The following is a 14,915-nucleotide window of genomic DNA, read 5'->3' on the forward strand; positions in this document are numbered from 1 at the left end:
TTTAAATAACGAGGGAAGGGAGAAAGTTGGACACTAAAGCAAGTGATTGTTGTAGTAGTTATTTTTGATAAGGGAGGGAGTGAAGTATATTGCTGGAATAATGTAGAAAGAAATCCAGAAAAATAAATTTGTCAGCAAGGTACAAATGACCTTTCTAGGTCTACTTTCCACATTCCAGATGATAGAGATTCCTTACCGTTTAAAAGTTATTAAAGAACAATTTTAATATGAAATTATCGTTTAAAGATTTCTAGTAAAAAGGTAAGTTTAAATAAAACTGAAGCAATCAAATGCCTGCACTAAATCATGATAATAAAGATTTTTGGCTCCTCCAGATCACTATTTTTATGATGACACATGAACAAGGAGGAACACTGAGTGAGAAGCAGCACCTGATTTACTTGAAGCTTCCTTAGTATGTGTACTCACTTAGTAGTAATTAATCAGTAAGGTTATGTTAGAAGACCTTTCTTGGGAGAACTTAGTCCTGCCAAAAAAACAAAAACAACAAAAAAAACCAAACCAAACAAAAAAACCCCGAAGTCCCCACCAAATCAGAAACTATTTAAAATTAGTATTCTTCCTCTGAGATACCTACTTCCTAACTTAAGTGACAAGACACCACTGAGAACATGTAAGGTTAAAAACACACACACCCAATTTGGTAAATTCAGATATGATACAAAATACTTTTTCAGGGCATAATTCTTTTTATGCAGCTTCAAATGAAATTGACCGTAAGATGAAATGTGTAATCTACCCAAATCTCTTCATCACAGTTATATTGTTAAAGTAAATACAGTGTTTTGTTAAAAAAAAAAACAAAAAACAAAAAAACTTTCATAAATGTGGTCAAATAGTTGGAGTTTACCATGTTTTTTTTTTTTTATCTCAAAGGGAGATGCATTAAATCTCTGGGAGGTAGAAGAAAATGTATCCAATCTTCTAGTGTTAGTATTATATCTTATTTATGGAATACCTATTGAGATATACATACTTCATCTTCTTAAAGAGCAAGGAAAAGAATAAGTACTATTTTCACATGAACAGAATGAACAGAATGGTTTGGTACTTACAAGGACCTTTAGTCAGAACTGCCACCACTAACTGGCATTAATAACTCACTTCTATTTTCACATTAAGTATGTAGGTTGTTCAAGTATGTGAAGAGATTCCAAGAAGATCAAACTATGCAAAACAAGGCTTTACCATTAGTCTGCAGCTCAATTGGTTGTTTCTAACTGCCCTGATAAAGGAAGGCCAGGATACCTTGCTGCCCACTTCAGTTTCATAAAGTGAAAGAGCTGAGAAGAAATAGGAACAACCTTCTCAAAGCAAGAAGCAAGGGTCAAACTCCCTCTTAGTGGAGAAGGAAAAATAAACTGGACCATACACTAGTCAGGAAAAAGTGTAATATGGGTCAGAGCTAAGGGTCTTTGACCTTGGTTTTCATGTTTATGAAACATATATGTATCTTTGCTCAAGAGGTCTTTATAATCACAATGTGTACTCAAAACTTAATGTATAAATTAACTGAATGGATGTCAGAGTCCCTACGGTAAGTCAATCCTAAATTGTTTTCAGTCAGAATTTTATTTTCACTACCTTCTCTTAAATACAAACATTTTTACAACTTGTCAATTATTTTCTGAGATTGTAACATAATGGTAAACAGGGTTATACTTAGATTCTTTAAAAGCTTGAAAAATATTTACCATTTACATTACAAGTGCAGGTAGTTAGGAAACAAATCTCATTCAATCAAAATAATTCATTATTATTAAAGGGTAAATATAATCTTCAGATGAGACAACTTAAAAAAGCACTTTTAAAAATTCAAGATATACTTTCACTGACAAAAACACATCAAAATATTTCTAACTCCTTTTAAGATCATTCCTCCTAAAGAGCTGCTTTCTCGCTAGAAAAAGACTAGGGACTGGACTCCTACTTCAGGAATGTTTTCACCAGCAAATCTGACCTGTCTCCTCTGCTGGTTCAGTTAAATAATCCTACTGTCAGAAATAATAGAGAAGGAAGACATAAAAACAGACTATGTAATTTGGTATGCAACAAATTCTTGAAATCATACTGGTATATTCTTTACTTCACACGGTAATCAGAAATTAAGGGCACACTACGTAAAACCGAGTGATTCAGATTCAAAGAAAAATACTCATTTTTACTCAATAATCCATAAAACACTCGTAACAATAGGATATAAAAATTTTGACTTTATGAAATTGATCTAAAAATTATGACAAGTTATAATGTGGTTGTTGCTATCTGATGATCTGGGTCACTTTATTATTATTGCTATTAGCATGCATTTATGAACTAAAACATTTTGAAGTGATCAAGTTTTCTGCTCCCATGGAAGCTGGCATATCATTAATACCATAGAACAAAGGTCAGCACAAGGTGGCTCTTTTGTAATGCTTTATAAGCATTTGGTTAGAAAAGGTCACTTTTATAACTAAACATTCTAACACTTAAAAGACATTATAAATCCTAAAAGCACCTTGAGTATAGCTTTAAGTTTATCTGATATTTCACTTATGCCCACAAATGTGGGCTCCCAATCTTAAACCTACTTCATATTGGTGAGTTTCCTCTAAAAAGAAGTTTGTTACTTTAAAAGACAAATCTGTGTTGGGTAAAACATAACTTTGATCCATGAGGTAGTAGATAAGCCACCTTGTTCTCAATATCACTTATATTAGATTCCCTTCCTTCAAAGGTTTCAACATGTTTTAAAATGTAAAGCACATGTATTAAGACTCGGAATTATGTTATTTACAAAATATAAAGAAATAAGTTACAATACTTATAAACAATTATATAATCAGATAATGGGATTTTAAATTTAGATCTTTAACTCTCAATTTAAGATTCTGCCCTACAGAATAACTTACAAATTATATTAATATAATCAAACTTTTATACAAAGCCCAAATAAATAGACTTTACAAACTCTAACAGTAAAGAATACCTGTTCATGTTTGTTAATGTTTGATCAGCTGATGGTGCACCAATTCTTTTATTACCAGCAAGATTTTTACCACCACTCCCAGTGTATGTGAATTCATCACCTCGGTCCTACAGGAGAAAAATTTCAACATTAAGATACCTAAGCCCAAATATAATTTCACTAATTCTTGTTTTACAGTCAGAGCACTTGGTTAGGATGTTATGAATTTACACATACTCTCAAGGTATATACCAAAATCAGACAAAATTTAAATGCGGTGGATGTAGTATACCTTCAAGTTATATCAAGTTATCAAGTTGATCATTTTAAAGTTATAGCTTCCAATACTTCTAAATGTGGCTATTCTCATGCTATACATATAAGCCAATAATCTACAGAATGTTAGAAAACGGGCTCCTGGGTGGCTCAGTCGGGTAAGCGGCCAGCTTTGGCTCAGGTTGTGATCCTGCGGTTCGTGAGTTTGAGCCCCACGTCAGGCTCTGTGCTGACAACTCAGAGCCTGGAGCCGGCTTCGGATTCTGTGTCTCCCTCTCTCTCTGCCCCTTCCCTGCTTTTGTTCTGTCTGTCTCTCTCAAAAACAAATAAACATTATAAACAAACAAACATTTAAAAAAATTAAAAAAAAGAATGTTAGAAAATAAGGTCTTATGGACTGGGAATATTATTTCATTTAATTCAACGGTATTAAAATAAACATCAATATTAGCTTGTAGGTTTTTACAGAATATCATTTCAGTAAATCTGATTTCCCATCAGCAATCGATGTCATACCCAAGTTTGCTGTTAAATTTCAAAATTAAAATCCTTACAGAATACTAAGTTCCCCACATTTCATGCTGTACAGGTTCACTCAAATCACACTGAGATAAAAAAAATCTCCTAGCATTAAAAAGAACATTGGAAAAGAATTTGAAAACTAAAATCTGTATAAAGTATCTAGTAAATGTGAAAAAAACATGCCAAAGGAAGTAGGTATTACATAAACTAGCTCCACAAATATCTCTGTAATAGCTATAAATTTATATTGATATTACTAAGTTTCTATCTGAATCAGTACTCAAAATCAATTGAGAAGAGTATCAGTATACAAATTAATTCTATTAGCACTATCAAAATAGTGGTTCTTTTTTTTTATTATTGTTATAGTTGACACACAATATAACATTAGTCTCAGGCATCCAACATAGTGATTCAACAAAATTACACATTACTCTAAGCTAACCCAAAGTGTAGCTACCATCTATCACCATACAATGCTAATATAACCATTGACTATATTATTTATGCTGTCTTTTATATTCCCATGACTTAGTAATTCCATAACTAGAAGATTCTATCTCTTACTCCTCTTCACTCATCTTGCCCATTCCCCCACCCATTAGTGTTACTTCTTTATTGCAAGATTTTAATTAGTTTAGACTGAACTCAAGATAATGAAGTGTTCTCTATTAAATCCTTGTCTGTAATAAAGGTCAATTATTTTGCATCTTGTTTTTCCTTTGGATAAAGTCAAAACTAAAATTTCATGTTTAAAAAAAAATTTTTTTTTAATGTTTATTCACTTTTGAGAGATGGAGAGAGACAGAGTGTGAGCTGGGGAGGGGCAGAGAGAGGGGGAGACACAGAATTTGAAACAGGCTCCAGGCTCTGAGCTGTCAGCACAGAACCCTGCACGGGGCTCTAACTCATGACCTGGGGCTCTAATTCATGAACCGTGAGATCATGACCTGAGCTGAAGTCGGATGCTTAACTGACTGAGCCACCCAGGTGCCCCCAAAATCTCATGGTCTAGTAAGTGTTCTTATCTGTCTAAAAACCTTGACTTCAGTTTTTGTTGATCCAATACTGAGGACTATATCTTAAAGACTAAGGCTCATGACCTGAACCAAAATCAGGAGTTGGACACTGAACTGACTGAGCCACCCAGGCACCCCAACTCTGTCAACTTTTGAAGTTAGAATTGTGGCAGTGCAAGGAAAAGGGAGTGGGGACTAGGAGAGAATAATAGGGACAATCTAAGCTCAGTACTGTTTAAAACGAAAGAACAAAAACATTTCTGATTATTTTTCAAGCAGCAAATAAGTAAAAATAGTTATTCTACCTCATATTGTATTCTATGTCATTAACTCATCCTTACTTTAATCGTCACACCAATAGAAACTTTAATTGTCACTGGGGAAAAAAGAATTGTCAGACTGTCAGAGCTCAGTCGGTATTAGTTCAGACTAATTTTCCTAAGGAAAAATGATCAGCCCAAATTTATTACATCTTTAAGTCCATGTACCCCTGTGAGCCAGTAGCCTAAAGAAGACTGCTGTTTGAGAACCCCTCACATAAGAAGTCATCATTTATAGAGGGGACATACCACTGCCCCACAGTGACTCAATTTCCCAGTCTCTACTCTTTTTTCAAGTTGTAAAGCAGCTAACACAATAAGCTGGATGTTCCCATTCCTGCCATCATCTTTATCAAGCAAAAGGAGTTCATCTCAAATCATCTCAACACCCCCCGCCAAAGACTATCAGATAAATATCCTAAAGCATAGTTAACATCATTAAACTTTTCTCAGACACCTTTGATGATTCCTTAATTCAAGGCTATTTAGATAGAATACAGTTGCAATTTCTGTGAGTTTCTCTCTTCTAATACTCCTTACATGTTTGCAAAACTGGGTACTACCACTACTGCTGGTAACACTTCCACTTACTGTATGTGTGTGTGTGTGTGTGTGTGTGTGGTTAGGCTAAGATTTTACATGGATTCTTTTTACCCTCACATCAACCCTGTGATGTAAAGTATCATAAAGCCTTATTTTATAGATGAGGAAGAGGTTCATTAACTTCCCCAAAGTCACTTAGCTAGTAAGAGATGGCACCAGGACACAAACCCTAACTGTTTAGTTCCAGAATCTGTTCCTATCACTAAGCAAACTACTTCTCAAGACAACTAAAAGGCAGACCAGCTTTGTGGATCCTCATTCCTTAAGTGAGGTCACAAAGGACACTAAAACTAGCATTTGATTGTCAAGTTACTAGACTAAAATATTAACCAGTTTATCAACAGGTATTCAGTAGTTTCATGTCCATTCATCTGGACAGAACAAAGATCACTGGTTACATGGATGTTATACTAAATTAAAGGTTTCAAAACAAATCATTTTCTAAAAAAAAAAAAAAAAAGGAGCTTATTCAGGTTTCCTCCACCTATTTCTGTACATATGATCTGCCTATGATAAAAGAGGAAAAGATTGAAAATGCTTATAAAATATATTAACATCTCCAGATACATCTTAGTTGGTGAACTAAGCCTATGTGTTTTAGCCTTAAAATATTCTTACATTATTTAACATTCTTTAACTGCTTAATACACATCATTGAGAACTCATCAGTACTGCAAATGTTTAATGTTTGATTAGTAACTATATTCAAAAGATGGGGAAAAAGGGAAGTAATAATACCCACCTGAATTCAATTGGCACTCATTTTCAACTTTACATGTTTATGTTTCATATATTTAAGATAATCTGCTATAGACAATACAATTGTTTGAATTCTTGTTATGTTCCAAGATTACATAAATTACCTCATTTAACATCAATTATTTTGATATAAAATGGTGATACTATTTTCTCTATTTTACACATGGGGAAACTGAGGTTCACTGGGGTAAAATAATTAGGCAAGTCTCACACACAAATGTGAGACTCCAGATCAAACACAACTGGGTCGATGCTAAAAACATATTAAAGAGTTTCTACTGTTGGCTTGTTTTCTTACAGAGCCTTAAAAAAAAATAAGTGCCTACTGTAATAAACTATACAACACCCTTTGTATTTCTGAAAAATACAACTTCAAAATATACATGTTAAAGGAGTACTCAAAGACTTAACTTGAATATTTCCATTTTGTTTCCTTTGCCATGCTAATGCAAATGTACTGCCAAATCTGCCAGTCAGAAAAATGGCAAACTTTTCTACCTTTGTCTGAAAGCATACTACATCTTGGCTTCTCCATAGCTACTCTAATTCATCATTATAATATACCATGAAAACAAACCAATGAAACAGAATGGGAGAAAATACATGTAAAGTACACATTTAATGAACAGCAAACCAAACGTGACCCAATTAGAAAAATGGGCAAACGACCTGAAGATATACCACCAAGGAGGCTATACACACAGCATAAAAGCAAATAAATCATGCCTAACATCATCAGCCATTTGGGAACTGTCAACTAAAACCACAATGAGATCTCACTACATACCTATCAGAATGGCTAAAGTAAAATAAAGCAACAACGCTGAATGCTGGTAAGAATGCAGAGAAACTGAATCACTTACACACTGATAATAGGAATGTAAAGTAGTATAATCCCTCTGGAAAACAATTTGGCAGCTTCCTAAAAAAACTAAATGTTCAACTACCATATAACACAACAGTACACTTCTGGGCATTCATCACAGAGAAATCAAGAGTTACGTTTATAAAAAACAAAAAACAACAAAAGCCTGTACTCAAACATTTATCACAGTCATCTGTAAAGTCAAAAACTATAACAACCTGAATGTTCTTCAATGAGTGAATGGTTAAACAAACTGTGTTATACCTATATCATGGAATACTACTCAGCAATAAAAAAGGAATAAAATATTAATACATGCCACAATTTGAGAATTATGCTGGGCAAAAAGTACCATTCCCAAAGGTCACATACTGTATGATTCCACTCATAAAAATTATTTTTTTTTTTTGAGAGAGAGTGAGAGTGTGTAAATGGGGGAGGGGCAGAGGGAGAGTGAGAGAGAATCTTAAGCAGGCTCCATGATCAGTGTGGAGCCCAGCCTCACAACTGTGAGATCATAACCTGAGCCAAAATCAAGAGTCAAACACATAATGGACTGAGACGCCCAGATGTCCCCAATTATAAAAATCTTTGAAGCAACAAAATTATAGGAATGGAGAACAGATTAGTGGTTGTCAGGGGTTAGGGATGGGTTGAGGGAGAGCAGATACAGTATGTGTGGTTATCAAAGGGCAAAATGAGGGATACCTGTGGTTAAGGGAAATGTTCAGTGATCTGAATATATCAATATGTCAATATCCTGGTTGTGATACTGTACTACAGTTTTGCAAGATGTTACCATTGGGAGGAAAATGGGTAAAGAGCACAGAGATCTCTGTAGTATTTCTAATGCTACATGTCAATCTGCAATATCCCAAAATAAAAAGTTTAATAAAAAAAAATGAGCTCTGTAAAGTATGTTTTCATTGCAATAATCAGCAACCACATGTATACATAAATGAACACTTGTAAAGATTAAAGACTGTCAATTGACTTTTCTTATAACTTATATAGAAGTGACCACTTCAACATAAAAACTATGCTAAAAAAAGATGGGGTTTTATACACCCTACACAAAACTTCTGTATTTTACTGAATGATTAAGAATGGTTCTAAAGAACAAGGTTGTATTTATGACTTACTACTTCATCCGCAAATCCACCAGCAAGGACAAGAGAATAAGCCCCATCATTACTTCGACCATGAATTCCACCAACATGGGGCCTATGGACACCCGCTTCGCTCACCTATGAAATAAAGAGAGTCTCAAAATACCTTTGAACAGTTATGTTTACAAAATGCTTTCGTATGTATTATTGGATCCTAAAACCCTCCAACTAAGAACTGAATGTCACCCAGAGTTCTATCTTTCCTCCCCGACTTTACTTCTTTCTTACTACATATCCCCTAGGTACTAAGCTGATGACTCTTAAAACTGCTCAGATCTAGAATTCCAAGTTTCAAAATAATTATTAAATAATCATCATTTTATGTCTACCCGTCATTCCAGCTCAACTTGGGTCAAACAGAATTTGCTATCAGTGGCCCAGATCCCTCCCCATCTTATTTCTTGTCTTTAATTATGGCACTGCTCCCTAGCCACATGAGAAAGGCAACAGTCATTTTTGCATCATTCTTCTCTATTCTTAAAACACATTTGGTCACAAATACTGCTGATTCAATCTCCTAAATCTCTCAAGTCTTTACTTTTCTACTTCTGCTATAATCTTAGTTTGAGTCATGAATGTTATTAACCCCCCTTTTTCACTGCCTCCAGTTTTTTCCCTTCAAACCCCATTCTACCGATCACAAACAGAAAATACTTGTAAGAACAATTCTGCTTTTAATATTCAACTGCTTAAAATATATTAAATGGTCTTATTGTATACCAAGCCCAAATTAAGTATTACACATTACTCTCTCTCAATCTGGCTCCTATCTGCTTTCCCAGCCTTAACTTTTTTTTTTTTTTTAAAGTAATTTATCGCAACGTTAGCTAACACTGTATACAGTGTAGTCTTGGCTTCAGGATTAGATTCCCGTGATTGATCACTTACATACAACACCCAGTGCTCATCCCAACAAGTGCCCTCCTCAATGCCCATCTCCCATTTTTCCTGCCCCCTCAACCCCTCACCCCATCAACCCTCAGTTTGTTCTCTGTATTGAAGAGTCTTTTATGGTTTGCCTCTATCTCTGTAACTTATTTTTCTTCCTTTCCTCTATGTTCTTCTGTTTCTCAAATTCCACATACATATGAGTGAAAATCATATAATTATCTATTTCTGACTGACTTATTTCACTTAGCATAATACCCTCCAGTTCCATCCATATTGTTGCAAATGGCAAGATTTCATTCTTTTAAATTGCTGAGTAGTATTCTATTGTGTGTGTGTGTATGTGTATATATATGTGTATGTGTGTGTGTGTGTGTTTGTTTTGTGTGTGTATATATATATACACACACACACACACATACATACACCACATCTTTTAATCCATTCATCAGTTGATTTGGGCTCTTTCCATAATTTGGCTATTGTTGATAGCACTGTTATAAACATTGGGGTACATGTGCCCTTATGAATCAGCACTCCTGTATCCTCAGGATAAATTGCTAGTAGAGCTACTGCTGAGTTGTAGGGTACTTCTATTTTTAATTTTTTGAGGAACCTCCACACTGTTTTCCAGAGTGACTCCACCAGTTTGCATTCCGACCAACAGAGCAAGAAAGTTCCCCTTTCTCTATATCCTTGCCAACATCTGTTGCTGTCTAAGTTGTTAAATTTAGCCACTCTAACTGGTATGAGGTGGTATCTCAATGTGGTTTTGGTTTGTATTTCCCTCGTGATGAGTGATGTTGAGCATCTTTTCATGTGTCTGCTGGCCACCTGGATGTCTTCTTTGGAAAAGGGTCTATTCATGTCTTCTGCCCATTTCTTCACTGGATTATTTCTTTTTTGGGTGCTGAGTTTGGTAAATTCTTTATAGATTTTGGATACTAACCCTTTAACTGATGTGTCATTTAAAAATATCTTCTCCCATTCTGTTGCTTGCCTTTTACTTTTGTTGACTGTGCCCCTTGCTGTGTAGAAGCTTTTTATCTTGATGAGGTCTCAACAGTTCATTTTTTGCTTTTATTTCCCTTGCCTCCGGAGACATGTCAAGTAAGAAGTTGCTGTGGCTGAAGTCAAAGAGGTTGCTGCCTGTTTTCTCTTCTAGGATTTTGATGGTTTCCTGTCTCACATTTAGATCTTTCATCCATTTTTAATTTATGTTTGTGTGTGGTGTAAGAAAGTGGTTCAGTTTCATTCTTCTGTGTGTTCCCAGCCTTAACTCTTATCTTCTCCAGCTTCTCCTTCATAGAGCAAATTTTTGAACCAAAACTACTCAATGTTACCCAAACATGCTACCCAATTCGTTAATCATGCTATTCTACTACTTCAATGGCCTATTGCTTCTCCCCATAGGTCTTCAATTTTGGCTCACTAAAACAGCATTACTTTGTGTTCCTCAAATTCCCTGGACAGTGCACAGTGGGGCAGGGAAAGACACACATTAGAAGCCAGTGAGAAGCTAATAAAAGCCTCAGAACCTGAGTGTAAGCCTTGAAAACACCAGGTACTTCAGAAGATGGGACCACCTGATTCTCAATCTCATCAATCCTGATGACAATAAATCTCTTCTGATTCTTCCCCACTTCCTAAATGGCAAATCCATTCTTCTAACTGCTCAGGCTAACAACTGCAAACGCATCTGAGACAGTATTAATGGGGGCTTTTAAAGTTTGGGAATGAATTAGTGATAGGTATATAAAAAAAGAATGAAGCAAACAAAAACCCAAGGCAATTAAAAATATGCTAAGTGTACTTTTTATTGTATTTATATTATATTGTATTTATTTGTAGTATTTTTTACTGTATTTAAAGATTTGAGTCATACTATACAACATGCATATGTATTTAGCCAAAATTGTAATATAACCATCGCAAACATGGGAAGACACACAGTGTGTTAAACTTAATGCTCATCAACCATAGAAAGAAGTTAATAAAACTAAAATACAAAGACAAAAGCAGTATAAACATGCTACTTAGAAATAAGGAGGTAAATCTAGAAGAAACAGCTAAAACTTCAAAGTGGTGGTGCCTGAGAAACAGAAAATGAGGACAAAAAACTTTTAAAATCTCTATAACGATAAAATTACCTTTATAATAAAGAAATTAGAAATGGATACAACAGGAAAAGATGTGACAAGTGATTTTATCATTGGATCACCTGGCACTTCCTCTGACCAACAACTTAACATTCATTCCGGAGGATAAGCTACAAACAAAACACCCGGAATGAGCTTTCTTGGACTTCAACAACATTAAATGAGAACTTACCACAAATTTTAAAGAAAGAAACCCCTAATATTTCAAATATTAAATTCTCAGCAAGAAAAATTCTCTAGAAAGTTTAATAATGTTAACTGTCATATCTAGAAAACAGTAAAAATGATTAAAAAAAGCACAGCTGATGCCTAATTCCATGATGTATGGACCTGTTAAACTATGTGGAAGAGTCTACTCATCCTATAGAGAATCTTTCATTGTAACAACTGAATGCCATGCGATACAACCTAGATTAGCCCACTTATAATCAATAGATACTGACACTGCTACAATTTTTTACAACTTTACCCTTTCAACAAAGTCAATTTAAAAACATACCTGAACTCTAAATCTCCATGTTGATCCAACAGGAATCCCAGGAATAGGTCCATAATGATTAGAAGGAACAATAGTACATTCTCTAGTGCGACCAACACAGGCCATCCCCTACAAGTTATAGAACAAGTTGTTTGACAAATTGGTTATGTCAACCCTTAAAGCCAAATCTTAAAGTCAAATAAAATGAGAACAAAACAGAAACCTAACTGCATAATTAATACATAATTTATATGATTTAATTAACACATAATTAAGTTATAGCAAATAAACAATAAAATTATTTAATATTTCTGATACAGCAAATGTAATTTATGTCACTACTACTGTTGGTATCAAACAGTTATAACTTGCATTACAGTTAAAACATTATAGCTAAGAAGGAAAGATGACTTTCTTCCTTACCCTGCCCCAGTCTCTCCGGCTTTCAGTACTAGCTGATGGCATCTTTGCTTTCTTTTTACTCATCTTGAGTCTTTCACCAGCCTTTACAACTTCACTGGAATCAGTTTTACAGGAAGGACAATACCTTTAAAAGAGAAAGGAATTTTAATATACCATATTAAAGCCAGTAACAGAATGGCCTTTCTAGGTCAGAAAATGTTTTAAGATGTAATACTTGGTGTATAATATAGATGTTCAGCTGGCATTTTAGTATTAACTTTTCAAAATATTTATATGGTTAAGGTAGCAAAAAAAAAAAAAAACCCTTATCATTCCTTTAAAGAATGTGAAAGATAATATCATAGAATCTCAAATTCAGTTCAAAAGCCAGAGCTGTCCAATTCAAATGGCAGCATGCGCTCTGATCTTATCACTAACCTGGAGAATGGAATTTACTCATTTGAAGTTCCTATTATTAAAACAAAAGTAGCAAGAATAGATGATCCTAGACTGTTCAACTATACAACTGATACATCTCCCCATCTAAATTAGTTATTAGAACTCTCCAAGTCAAAACGTATAGTCTATCACAGCTAATATAGAGGATTCAAGGATGCTTGTTTATGTATTAGCCTTATCCCTAGCTCTTTTTAATTCCCTATACTTGTTTTTTCTTTAGCCTATTTGTAGTTAGTTACCCTACTATAACTTATATATCATTATAAGCTACCTTAAATCATTTCTTTTTTATTTATTTATTTTTTAAATTTTTTAATGTTTATTTATTTATTTAATATACGAAATTTACTGTCAAATTGGTTTCCATACAACACCCAGTGCTCATCCCAAAAGGTGCCCTCCTCAATACCCATCACCCACCCTCCCCTCCCTCCCACCCCCATCAACCCTCAGTTTGTTCTTAGTTTTTAACAGTCTCTTATGCTTTGGCTCTCTCCCACTCTAACCTCTTTTTTTTTTTTTTTCCTTCCCCTCCCCCATGGGTTTCTGTTACATTTCTCAGGATCCACATAAGAGTGAAACCATATGGTATCTGTCTTTCTCTGTATAGCTTAAATCATTTCTAAAGAGCAAAGTATAAATAAATATGTCTATAGAATCAGATGGGGCTATTCCTATGTCAACAAGAAATGGAAACTTGAGGAATACCCTAACAAAGATCAACTGGCGTCTCCCTGCATTAATTAATCTTAAATGTGCCTATACTTTCCATTTCATAATTATCCATATGGCCTATAGGGAAAAAAAGACACCGATGCCCACCAGTTAATTCTGACTGCCTAATTATGAGATATCTTGTTTAGTACTACAGGAAAGAAAAATGTAAGTCAGTCACTGATTCTGAGAAAATCAGTTAAGTTGTGATATACAGATGCAAAATCAAGGCAAAATTAAAATGTAGAAGTCAACAGATAATACCAAGTAGAATCCCTTCTAACTGAGAAATCAGGAGGTTTCCCAAAATTAATTTTACCTGATGTGCTAACTTTTAAAACTAATTTTATCAGAGATCTTAGGGGCAAAGCAGGTACTATTTCTGATGAGAAAAATGAGTTCAGAGGTGAAATGATTTGGAGACATAGAAAAGATGGTCAAACCTTCATTCCTTCATCAGGTTTGCTCAGAACCTCCTATGTCAGGCACTATTTTGATACTGGGGATAAATGTGATCAAAATGTTTGTACAGAGTAGTTAAGGAAAACTAGTACATATAATGAAACAATTTCAGGAAGTGACAAGTTCTATAAAGGAAATACCTCAGGGTTATGTGGATGTTAAGACTGATTAAACATGGCATGTATCTTTAGATAGAGTAGTTTCTGAAGTGATATTCCAGCTGAGACCAAAGGAGTCAGTTGGCCTCCTTTGAGAAGAAGCCAGGGAAGGCATTCCGGGCAAAAAGACATTAAGTATAAAAGTCCCGAGGCATAAGAAGGAGTGGTATGCCTTGAAAAACATGAAGGTTGGGAAGCTGAAGTTTAGGTCAACTCTGAACTGCACAGAGATAAGCAATGAGGTTATAGAACAGGCAGAGGTCAGGTCATTGATGGCATGGGCTTAGTTTTATTGTAAGTGCAAAAGGAAGACACTAGGGGGCTTTGAACAAAGATTCGGACTTAGTAAGATCATTCTGCTGCTATGGGAGAAAGGACACCTGGTAAGCATTGTGAAAGCAAGGACACAAGTTGGGTGTTTATTATACAGTTCAGGAAGAGATGTTGGTTTGGACTGAAGGGTGAGAGTGGAGAAAGATTATGCAGGACTGACAAGATCTGCTCATGTATAATTGGATGTGGACTATGTAAGGAGGGCAAAGAGAGAATCAAAGATGACGTTTAGCTTTTAAGCCTGAGCAAGAAGACAGGATGACTGTAGTATTTACTGAGGACTGAGGGAGGAGGAGGGTTTTAGGGGGTATGTTTATGGAAATCAAGATCTCCAGCTGGACTACTTTTGTGATACTTG

At 34.9% G+C, this 14,915-nt stretch overlaps 1 protein-coding gene across 1 annotated transcript in view; it reads right to left on the reverse strand.

Moving 5' to 3' along the window:
- Window positions 1–14,915, reverse strand: part of UHRF2 (ubiquitin like with PHD and ring finger domains 2) — an 84,174-nt gene that overhangs the window by 13,041 nt on the left and 56,218 nt on the right. The window contains exons 7-10 of the mRNA XM_058695418.1: window positions 12,453–12,576; window positions 12,051–12,158; window positions 8,478–8,582; window positions 2,993–3,099 (exon numbers count right to left, since the gene is read on the reverse strand). Coding sequence (XP_058551401.1) covers window positions 2,993–3,099; window positions 8,478–8,582; window positions 12,051–12,158; window positions 12,453–12,576 — 444 coding nt within the window. The remainder of the gene's footprint in view (window positions 1–2,992; window positions 3,100–8,477; window positions 8,583–12,050; window positions 12,159–12,452; window positions 12,577–14,915) is intronic.

This window comes from Neofelis nebulosa, chromosome 12, assembly GCF_028018385.1.
Source record: "Neofelis nebulosa isolate mNeoNeb1 chromosome 12, mNeoNeb1.pri, whole genome shotgun sequence".
Lineage (NCBI taxonomy): Eukaryota > Metazoa > Chordata > Mammalia > Carnivora > Felidae > Neofelis > Neofelis nebulosa.